At 33.6% G+C, this 12,227-nt stretch overlaps 1 protein-coding gene across 1 annotated transcript in view; it reads right to left on the bottom strand.

Annotated features, from left to right (window-relative positions):
* Window positions 1-258: 258 nt before the first annotated feature.
* The window catches only part of LOC144957226 (membrane-bound glycerophospholipid O-acyltransferase 1-like), a 38,219-nt gene continuing 26,250 nt past the window's right edge, over window positions 259-12,227 (bottom strand). Inside the window, exons 7-13 of the mRNA XM_078888297.1 lie at window positions 10,593-10,640; window positions 8,601-8,691; window positions 7,941-8,042; window positions 7,132-7,235; window positions 5,633-5,830; window positions 4,254-4,405; window positions 259-2,239 (exon numbers count right to left, since the gene is read on the bottom strand). Coding sequence (XP_078744423.1) covers window positions 1,798-2,239; window positions 4,254-4,405; window positions 5,633-5,830; window positions 7,132-7,235; window positions 7,941-8,042; window positions 8,601-8,691; window positions 10,593-10,640 — 1,137 coding nt within the window. The 3' untranslated portion in view covers window positions 259-1,797. The remainder of the gene's footprint in view (window positions 2,240-4,253; window positions 4,406-5,632; window positions 5,831-7,131; window positions 7,236-7,940; window positions 8,043-8,600; window positions 8,692-10,592; window positions 10,641-12,227) is intronic.

Below are 12,227 nucleotides of genomic sequence, written 5' to 3'. Positions count from 1 at the left end.
CTTTAAACAACTTCACAAAGTAAAATATTTGAATGATTCCTTTCATTGAAATGAGAAATTATTGATATTATTCTCCCACTGATACATAATAAGTCAAGAGAGCAATTGTCCAATAGAATTCAATTGATCTTCGTAACTGTGATCGGATATTTTGCATGGCAAATCTCAGATTTTAAACATTCTAAATGTGTTCATTTCAGAAAATAAGTAGGTACGTCAAAATTGACATTTTAATTAAAAACAAAAGCAGTTATCACGTATTGATCAGAGTTAGCGAAACTTTTTATACAGTTGTTAGTAATAAATAATGCTTAACAGATTCTGCATAGAATAGAATATTCCTTGTTGACTCAATATTTTATCTCTGCTATCACAGCTAAAATGTTGAACTTAACTATTGAATGATGAGGTTGATTATTCTCTACTCCCCCCCCCCTCCTTCTCTGATAAATTGAAATATACAGCATGAACAAAGGGATTATGTAACTTGAACAAAGGGATTGCTTAACTTAAACAAAGGGATTACGTAACTTAAACAAAGGGATTAAGCAACTCAGTTGCCTTACAAACAAAGGGAATGGTACCTGTACCTGTTACTGTAGAGATTTGTTTTAATTTTATTTTTGTTCTGATTCCAATATCCACCATCCAACAGTGCTTGGAAAGTTGGATCAGTTAGACCTGGTGGAAAGTACCTGTAGTACACGACTTGTAGCCTATCCAAAGGGCAGCACATAATTGTTGCTGTCCATTTAACATTACATAGACCAGGATAAACTCGGTGATCATGGACAGTATGGCTCTGAAGGATCATTACCCATTCAAACTTAATTTTAGTCAAAAAAAAAACAAAACAAAACAAAAACAAACTAAAATAAATAAATAAATTTTAAAAAATAATAATAATTAAAAAAACAGATTTGGAAAATGTACGATCATTACTCTCTTCTGAGCCATTATTGATATGCTTTGTGTGCAGTAGTACATAGTACAGCAGTGATTGATGTAATCAAGTATTGCATATAAATCTGTGATTGATATTAACAAACAAATATCGTACAAATAAGCTTCCTTAATTTTTTTTTAACCTTATCAATGACGTCCAATTTCAATAATATTTTTAAGTAAATTGCACCACGATAAAAATCCTAATGTTGCCACAATATCACAACGTCAAAGCTTTTGAGCAAATAGTATAACTAAAATAAAAACAAGAGTCGATATTTATTTACTTTCAGTCCATTTCAAGGTATCTTCATTAGTTTTTTTTTTATCCAAATTTGGTTTTTAAAATTAAACAAAAAAAAAAAAAAAACCCAACAAAAAACAAAACTAGAAACAACAACAAAAAAAAATAAATAAAAAAAAACAATGAGGAAAAAAAATCCATAATCACAATGATATCAATCAAATATCGTATTTGATTTCCAATAATAAAAATTTTTGATATACAACGTAGCACAGAAATCATAAACAGTCACAAAATGTTCCTTTGTTGTCATCAATTATTTTTAGGTGGGTCCTTGCTAACAATCAATACGCCAACACAACACTCTCCAATTCACTGATTAAATGATAAAAACACGAGGCCAGACCTCACATATTTTAGACATCTGTTTCATACAAACAACACGAATAAAACATTCATCAAAGTCACATTCTGCAGCCTAAATTACAGAAAATTTAAATAATTGCAAAGTTTTGGCAACTGTGGCAATATGATTTTAAAATAGTCAAATAGTCAAAGAAGCAGATAAAACAGATTATGGACGTACACAATATTATATAGATCAGTAGCTATAATTCATCAGCTGTGTTAAAACTACGACTGGCATTTGCCCCTCTTTGAGTCAGTGAAGAATTCTCCGGTGAACCGTTTGTCGTTGTCATGACGACCTTGTCTTTCTCCTTGTCCAAGTTCTTGTCATTCTCAAATGTTTTAGTCGTTGATGCTAATTCTTCCTTAATTTGATTACAGAAATTTTGATATTCTGAGTTTTGAATGTTGGCGTTAGTTCTTTGATTGACGGAGTTGTTGGTTGTTGTTGTTGTTGTTGTTGTCACGGACTCCTCTGTCGAGATCACCTGATGTGCGTCATTGTTGCATTTGTTGCTATTTTTATCACTTTTATTCTGCCCTTCAACTGTTGTGGCCTTTGTCATCGATTTTGAGGACTTCTTGGAAGGAATGAGCAAAAAGAGGCTGATAGACCCAATATGCAACACCCAGTAGAAAGATCTGGAAAGAAATGTGCATATAGGGTGATAGTACTAAAACTAGGAACTCAGCAAAACAAAAGAAAATAATGGAATTTTTTTTTTTTTAAATATATATCATATCAAAATCATTAAGGATACATAGGTCAAAAGACATTAAAAATACCATGGTTTTTTTTTCAAATATAAATGTATAATAGTCAATACAAACAAGAGAAAAGATCATAGATGAATGGATATTATAAGTGCACAATTATATCGTCTATACGGTCTTCTGGTTTGACACTTGCTTTCGGATAGGAAGGTCCTGGGTTCGAGCCTCAATTGTAGCATAGTTGAGTCCTTGGAAAAGGCTCTTTACTCATATTCTCTTACCGTACTCAGATGTAATATGAGTACCTGGCCATCAATAGCATTGTCTCTTCCGAAAATATTGTAATATCGCCTAACAGGCGTTCTACATGACACGTGTTGCTGTTGGTCAGGGACCATTTGTAAAGCACAGTACCATTTTGAGACGATAGGTCAAATTTTCATTCATTTCAACTTTGAACTCAATTACCAGCATCAGGTTGCTTCACCCTGACATAATACCAATTAGTTTGTGTTTGTTTTTAAGGGTTTTACAGTACTTGCCAGCAACACATTAAGGTCATATCAGCAACAGTAAAAAGGAAGAATATGGGATAGTAAAAAGTTCTAGAATTACAATTAAAGCATCCAAGAATAAGGTAGACAAAAGGGGAATTGGTTCAAATAGGGAACAGATGTAGATTCCAAGAGTATACTGTCAGTGTATTTATTTTGATATCACTAAATGTCTCATCCAGACACAAGCACAGGTCCCCACCAAGAGGAACACACTCAATTGTTTACAAATCATACATGTGTAAAAGGAAAAATAATACAGTACATAAAAGAGAGATGATCTACAATGAAAAAAAATATCATCTCCCAAAACCAACTATACATTTGACTGTTTCCCTCCCAGCTAGGGTATCCGGCCAGGACCAGGACAAAACCAAGTAATCTCATTCCAAGACAAAGACAGAAAGCATGTTGGAAAACAAATATAGGGGGGTAGAAGACACAGAAAGTACCTCCCTGCCCACAATGGGAGGTCAGGAACCCCACCCAGCTACCAATTTGTTTGTTTGTTGTTTATATTTAAGGGTTTAACGGTACTTGCAACATATTTAGGTCATTTCAGCAACAGTAAAAAGGAAGAATATGGGATAGTGAAAAAATTCTAGAATTACAAGTAAAAGTACCCAAGAAAAAGAGAGATAAAGGGGACTGGCTCAAATAGGAAACAGACGTAGATTCCAAAAGAACACTATCAGTGTACTTAGTTTGAGATAAGCTAAAAGACCACAACACAGGATCCCACCAAGATGAATACACTCAAAAGTTTACAGAATATCCCCAAAAAGAAAACAAAACTAACAATAAGTTACAGAGAGATGATTTACAAGGAATAAAAAGTCATCTCCCAAAACTAAAACATAACATTTTACTGTTTCCTTCTCAGCTAAGGACTCGAGCCAGGGCCAGGACAAAACCAAGCTATCCCATTACAAGACAAAGACAGAAAGCAACTTGGAGAACAGATATAAGGGTATAGAAGACACAGTAAGAGACCTCCTGCCCACCATGGGAGGTCAAAGGACCCCACCCAGATACAAATTTAAATTTAAATTGAGCTTTATATAGCGCAATATCCACTAAATGTGCTCAAAGCGCTTTACAAGGGGTCCCTGGTCAACAGCATCATTTAACATCTAGGACGGAACATAACGCCTGTTAGGTGATATTACAGTTTTTCAGACAAAGACAGCGCTGTTAATGGCCAGGTACTCATTTTACACCTGAGTACGGTGAGAGAAAGTGAGTAAAGAGCCTTTTCCAAGGACTCAACTATGCGCCGAGTGCGAGGCTCGAACCCAGGACCTTCCGATCCGAAAGCGAGTGTCATACCACTAGACTACATAGCTGCACTAAATAAGTGATGAATGATAGCGTAATAGACATCCTACCTGTGGAATCTTATGCTGTCACTCCAGTTCAAGACAACAAAGGACAACACCAAGAATGCCAAGGTAATTTGAGTCCCAAAGAACGTAATGACCTCGTATACAAGACGAAGTCGCCTGGATGTCTGGAATAGAGGCCTGATGGTGGCACGTATCTGACAGGAGGATTCAATGGAAGAAATATATAGTACATTCCAAAAAAAAAAAAAAATTCTTTCAAACGTAATAATACAAACATAAGTAAACAGGTTAAAAAGTAAATGAATAAATAACAATTATTGTTATTGTCATCATCATCATTATTAGTATCATTATTAATATATTATCATCTTCATCACTATTATATTTGTGAAGAAATAAAGGATATATATATCGCAATATTTATGAAGAAATAAAGGATATATATATATCACAATATTTGCGAAGATATCAACAGAAAAATCAACAGAGGATGTACCAAGTTACACAGACAACGTTGTTTACCAATCTGCCCTCATTAAATGATGGTGAGTACAATATCCAAAGAAAATAGTTTTTTCTCCGCGAAATTGCAGCTTTTTACTAGTTATTTAAATTTAAGATAGTTGTTTTTTTTTTTAATGATAAAAAGTTTTCAAAAACCCAACAAACAAATGTGGTAAACGAATACTGATGATAATGATAAAGTATAAAATATAATAACAATAATAAAAATACCAATGTTGGTTTGGGTTGTTTTAAAACAAAATAAAATCAATAACAATTTAAAAAATGATTCAAAGTATCAACAATATGTCTAATATAACTATAACAATAAATAAAAATCATTTTTTTTTTCAATAAAATAAAATTTAAAACAAAATAAATTTTTAAAAAATTTGTCCTCATTGGGATTCGAAACTGGACCATCAAAGCTCGAGTCTGACAGCTTAACCACTACGCTACCTTGCTAAAAATCGACCAATTTTTCTGGTCCGGTGGTGTTGGCATAATCATAATTCCACTGTAATAGTTTTTATTATAAATTTGACACATCAAAAACTTGAGCTTTTATATAGAACAAAATCTACTATTCATGATCATAGAGCTTTACAAAGGGCCCCTGATCATCAGCAACACATAACATGTAGAATGAGACAAGACACTTGTTGGGCGTTATTACAATTTTTTTCCAACAGAGACAATGTGTGTTAACGGCCAGGTACTCAACACCTGAGTACGGTGTGAGAATGTGAGTAAAGAGCCTTTTCCAAGAACTCAATTATGTGCCGAGCGAAGCTCGAACCCAAGACTTTTTGATCCGAAAGCAATGTCATACCACAAGGCCGCATAGCTGCATCACGGTGGCAATGCACAAGGCTGGTGGTATACTTAAGATTTTACAATACTATCCTTATCATCACCTTTCTTCCGACAGCGACACAAATTGTAGCTGTCAAAAATGTGATGTAATATCCGCTGTAGAGTCCGTGCCAAAGGGAGCTAAGCAGGAAAGTCAAGTACATTGCCATGAATGGAGCCCTTTGGTAGCAGACGTGCCTCAACCAGGAGGTAGTGCTGATATTCCAGTTATCTAAATATTTCTTGAGGCTAGTTGCAGTCTGTGATAGGCAAGGGGGGAAATAAAAGCGAATTAAAAATGCCAACCGTTCTAAACGTATTTTTGTAGCATTATGTACTATTTCAAAATAATAAATAAATAATAAAATTTATAGAGTGCCAATCTCCACCTAAAGTGTTCACTGAATGGCGCTTTATAAGACATAAATGGCATGAGAATCTTAAGAAAATTAAATGTCACAATTTTAAGAAAATTAAATGTCACAATTGTAGATGATATATATAGCAATGATGTATCAATACTATCATGCCCCTGAAGCGAACCGAAAAAGAGGCTGGGCAAAATAAAACAGATTTGGAGGTGGACAGTCCTGAAGGAGAGCAATGTTATTGGATGAAAGACGCTGAATAAACCTGGAACCAAACCTGCAACAAGCAACCACCAAAAATTCTGTATTACTATGGAAGAAAATCCGAATTTGACAACAAAAATAACCCCATTTCAACCCAAAATGTGGGCATGTCTCCCTTATTTAATATGAGTTATCACTTTAAAATGCTCTAGGAGTGATGTAAAGATCTGAAAAAGAGTGTAAGAAACAATGCCAGATAAAGCAGAAAAAAAAATACAACCCCCCCCCCCCACCCCCAAAACAAAACAAAAAAAAAACAAAAAACAAATCAAAAAAAAACAACAAAGAATCAGCCTAAGAATCAGCCTGCTTCACCTGTACCCAAATCATCTGAAACTTTTTATTCTGACTTCGTGTCCAAGTCTTGTTATGTATTTCTCCATAGGCCTTTAATTTAATCAAACCAGATTTCGAAACAAAAGAAATAGCAAAAACAAAACAAAACAAAACAAAAAAAAACCCCCAAAAAACCCCAACCCAAACCCCAGATAAATCATTTACATCGCATATTTCCATGGATACATCATGTTCAACGTTCCATTCATTCTCAGTCAGCCATATGGAACCAAATTTCCGTTTCATTCAGTTCAGTGCACCATTTAGACATCTATTTGTGCTAGCACTCAGACTATATCTGTAACTACCAGTTTATCAGGAGCTCATTAATACCTAGTCCAGTGGAGTAGTCCTTTTTAGTGCATTATCCGAAAACAACGCCAAGATCAGAGTTTTGCAATCATTGTCATCTATCCATTTACTGATCATGCTAAACAATGCATGAATTTACGATAAGATGAAGCATCATTTCACTGAGACACTTATTCCAATGCTCATAATTTCTTTCAAACACCCAATAATTAAGGCATTTAACTATTTCGTGATCCCCTTTGTTACCTTTATGATTTTGCATCGACAATTAGAGGACCTACCTCAATGTTCCAAACTTGCACATTTGACATGGCTGTCCACGTATGCCTCCCTTTCTCATCTACACCAGAGTACCCTAAACCTGAAGCATTACAGACAGCATCCGCTGCAGAACGATAAGAATGACAGTGTACATTTACATTGTGTTGTAGTTGTGTTTTCTAATACTACTTCTCATAAAACTACCTCTATGGCTGCTACAACAACAACTACTCCTCCTCCTGCTGCTCCTCTTCCTACTTCTACTACCACAACTACTACAACTACTACTGCTTCTACCACTACTACAACTATTACCACTACTACTACTACTACTACTACTACTACTACTACTACTACTGCTTCTACCACTACTACTACTACTACTACAACTACCACTACTACTACTACTACTACTACTACTACTACTACTACTACTACTACTACTACTACTACTACTACTACTGCTTCTACTACTACCACTACTACTACTACTACTTCAACTACTACTACTACTACTACTACTACTACTACTACTACTACTACTACTGCTTCTACTACTACCACTACTACTACTACTACTACTACTACTACTACTACTGCTTCTAACACTACTACTACTACTACTACTGCTTCTACCACCACTACTACTACTACTACTGCTGCTGCTGCTGCTACTGCTACTACTACTACTACAACTACTACTACTACACTACTACTACTACTACTACTATTACTACTACTACTACTACTACTACTACTACTACTACTACTTCTACTACTGTTACTGTTTCTAGCCTTTAGAAATGATAAATCAAAGTCTCCAACTCACCTAATGTCCAAGTGATATAGTATTTGGTCCTGTCCATGAAAAGAGACATGTAAAGGTAGGCAACTCTCACAGGCATGCTGGTGTTTGCTATGAATTCTGGGTCTGCAGAATAAGAAGGAAACAAATGAGTCTGGGACAGGAACAAAATGACACTAAAATAAGTAAGTAAACCAAGAGTCCATCCTTCCTTCTTTCTAAAGATAAATGGCCTACACTGAGTCCTCACTTGAATCAAATGACTACAGCATTTGGATAATGATGTCCAACATTTTGTCTATAAGAGTCTTACGGGGGAAAAAGGCTAGGCGTAGTCATAAAGTAAAATGGGAGATATGCAGATAATATCAATATTTGAGAATTACGTCCTAAATCTCTGATATTGCAAATATGAGGTGCGTTTATTAAAACAATAATAGAGACAACATTTTTCAATATATTTTTGGTCAGAAAACTCGTCCTTCAAATATCGATCAATTTAAATGATTCTCATCTTGGCAAAATCCCTCAAACCCGGGACTTCACTGAAGACCCAGGTTTGAGGGTTTTTGCCAAGAGGAGAGTTTTAAATATGTTTTGTTCCTGAGTATGGTAGAATAGTGAAGTGCTGCAGGGAATGAAAAATTGAATTGAATTGGATTGGCCAGGACAAGACATACTCACCAACATTTCTGGTATCTGGAAAAATTGGTCTTACTAAAACGGCCATGGGCAACCACAAAGATACAGCCAATATTTTGGTCAGCAAAGCCCTCTGGTGAAAAAGTACAGAAAGAAATGCAATGTAAACAATATTAGGGGGGAAAAAAATCAGTCGGTAGGAAATTAATGGTTCAATCTCTCTGGCTTTATGAGAACTTTTAATTTGTAAGGACATGCCATCCTTTTCATGACAAAATTCCCAAAAATAATAATAATAATAATAATAATAATAATAATAATAATAATAATAATAATAATAATAATAATAATAATAATAATAATAGATCATTATTGTCCATAAATATGGCAATTTCTCATTTAGTTACATTTGTTATAACTTTATATGATAACTATAACATTGAACAGATATTTCACTCCTACTTATTCTCTCTCTCTCTCTCTCTCTCTCTCTCTCTATCTCTCTCTCTCTCTCTCTCTCTCTCAAAATATGCAAAACAATTAGGATTTAATATCGATAGCTAACTTCAATGGTCAGAATGCAATAAATATGTAGAAATAAGGTAAATTCTGTTCTAGGATTTGTCAAACGTAAAATATCAAGCTGCCCAAGATGATTAAATTATGTGTGGCTGGCTGAGAAAACCCAGAAAGAAGTGCAACTTAACAGCATTGCCTCTGTCCGAAAAAATGGTAACATCGTCTATCAGGCATCATGTCTCGTCCAAAATGTTAAATGTTCCTGTTGGCCAGGGACCCCTTTGTAAAGCGCTTTGAGCACATTTAGTGGATGTTGCGCTAAATAAAAGCACAATTTTTTTTTAAAGCTCAAAGGTCAATCTTTACTAATAGTTTCCATATACGATCCACTTTTATGCATTGTTGCCAGCCCTAGCCTGCATTTTAGATACTTCAAATATTAAACTTTCAACTTATACCAGTTATAACATGAATTAATGGAGAAAATCACTTAATTTCAAAGGTTATTTAATCGTCGTAAGTAAATTTCAAAACCATCATTAAAAAAAAAAAAAAAAAGAAAAGGGAAAAAAAAAGTTCCTCTTTTTTATAGCGCAATATCCACTAAATATGCTCAAAGCACTTTGAACAGGGTCCTTATCAAACAGCAATACTTAACATATAGGACGAGCCATGAATCCCATATGTCATCCCTTAGTAACAATAGGTTATTAAATAAGTACCTTCATGATGTACACATTATTGGAAAGCTCAGCTAACTTAACCCTCTCCTTACCACCTATTGGAAAATTGTCACATTTGTTACGATGCAACCGTCACTTTTCTCATCCAGATTTCATTTCTTTTTGCTATTATATAGCTATAGAGACTTGACATTTTTGTAATAGAGTTCATATTGTCGAACAATAGAATGTGCTTGTTGCTTTTCTGTTTGAGTTAGGAATGTCTGTTTTTGTGTTGGGTGGGTGTGAAGTTTTGGGGAAAATTCTAAACATGGCTGGTAAGGAGAGAATTAAACCCTAAATAATAGTATAACTGATCAAATCATATAATATTTTCCTAATAATTGAAAATTCCCATATATCTGATCGTTACCAAGAAGGCAGGATTGAATTTCCCCTTTCAGTTAACAAAAACAAAAACAGTTGAGCATATATATAGTGCAATATCCACTAAACATGCTCAAAGCGCTTTACAAGGGGTCCCTGACCAACAGCAACACTTAACATGTAGGACGAGACATGTCGCCTGTTGGCTATATTATAATTTCTTTTCCCGACAGAGGCAACACTGTTAACGGTCAGATACTCATTTTACACCTACTGAGTGAGGTAAGAGAATGTGAGTAAAGAGTCTTTCCAAGGACTCAACAATGCGCTGAGAAAGGCTCAAACAGAACTGAAAGCGAGTGTCATACCACTAGACCACATAGCCGCACAATTAAATTTTTTTTTCTTTCTAAGATTGTTTATTTTTGGCAAAATAGCAGATTGAGATTGTCTTCACATTACTTACTGGTAAAGAAGGTGGATGGTCCATGTACTGCAAGGGTATCAATGCCTCCTGTGTTGGGAGAAGGTGGGGAGGGGGGAAAGAAAAGGGACGGGATGGGAAAAGGAAGACAAAGGATGTCTGAACTGACTCATGAGATATCGCAGAATTATAAGGAATTGTTGGCAAATTTTTAAAGAAGTTTTGATCGAACAATATAGAAATAGCAACCAAAACAACAATGACAATAATATTAATATATATAATAATAATAATAATAATAATAATATATAATAATAATATATAATAATAATAATAATAATATAATAATAATAATAATAATAATAATAATAATAATAATATAATAATAATAAAATAATAATAATAATATATAATAATAATAATAATAATAATAATAATAATAATAATAATAATATAACAATAATAATAATAATAACAATATTAACAATAATAATAATGATGATAATGATAATAATGGTAAAAACAATAATAATAACAACAACAACAACAACAACAACAACAAAACAACAATCATAATGTTTACAATAAGAGAGAAATTATAAAGCTTATTATTACTACTACTACTACTATTATTATTATTATTATTATTATTATTATTATATTATCATTATTATTATTATTATTATTATTATTATTATTATTACTATTATTATTGTTGTTATTATTATTATTATTATTATTATTATTATTATTATTATTATTATTATTATTATTATTATTATTGTTATTATTTTTATTATTGTTATTATTATTTTTATTACTATCATTATTAGAATCAATATGTTTTCGGTGATTATTCAAACAAATATCAAGATGTTTTCGATGATTATTCAAACAAATATCAAAGTGCAAAATACATCAATAAACTACTATGACCCAGCCAAATAAAATCACAGTTCACAGGCACGTTGTACAACATAATCAAATGTTGCCAAGGAGATAAACCAGTCACCTTTCGTTTTCATAGAGGTAAACCTTTTAACGGTAACCAGTGTGCTTTAATTATTGTAAATGTAAGCATGGTGATAACATCATGATGATCATTTTCCTGTCTTTATTTATGGGGGGAAGTATGGCCTATTTTACAGGGTAATTGTACTGTGCTGTAGTTATTATGAAAAGAATCAATTATAAAATCTTGGCATATTAACTAGTCATACCACTCATTGTCTTGGATCACGACTGGGTATTATGCCTTGGAGGTCATTTCATTGGCTCAAATGTTGCTACTCTAAGCTTGAAGAAATAAATAACAATTAATAAAATGGAAGAGAAGCTTCAATCTATTTAACCCTCTCCTTACCACCTACAGCAAAATCGTCACATTTGTTACGACACATACATTTTTTCTTACTTAGATTTATTTTGTACATCACAATGATCTTTGTTTAATCAATAAGAACATAGAGTTGTCTTGTAGAGGACTTGTTTGAGTTTAAAAAAATCAATTTTCTTGCTGGGTACGCCTGCCATTTTGAGAAAATACTGAAAATGGTCGGTAGGGAGAGAGTTAATGTAGACAGATGATGTGGACGTTTTGGGTTTTCTGGGGAGTCCCCGATAGCTCAGGTGGCTCTGATAGCTCAGTTGGTAGAGCACTCGCTTCACACACAAAGG

The sequence above is a fragment of the Berghia stephanieae genome, chromosome 11 (genome assembly GCF_034508935.2).
Source record: "Berghia stephanieae isolate SIO BIC M18660-M18661 chromosome 11, UCSD_Bste_1.3, whole genome shotgun sequence".
In the NCBI taxonomy this organism is placed as follows: Eukaryota; Metazoa; Mollusca; class Gastropoda; order Nudibranchia; family Aeolidiidae; genus Berghia; species Berghia stephanieae.
The sequence above is the reverse complement of the archived record's forward strand: the minus strand, read 5'-3'. Positions and strand labels throughout refer to the sequence as shown.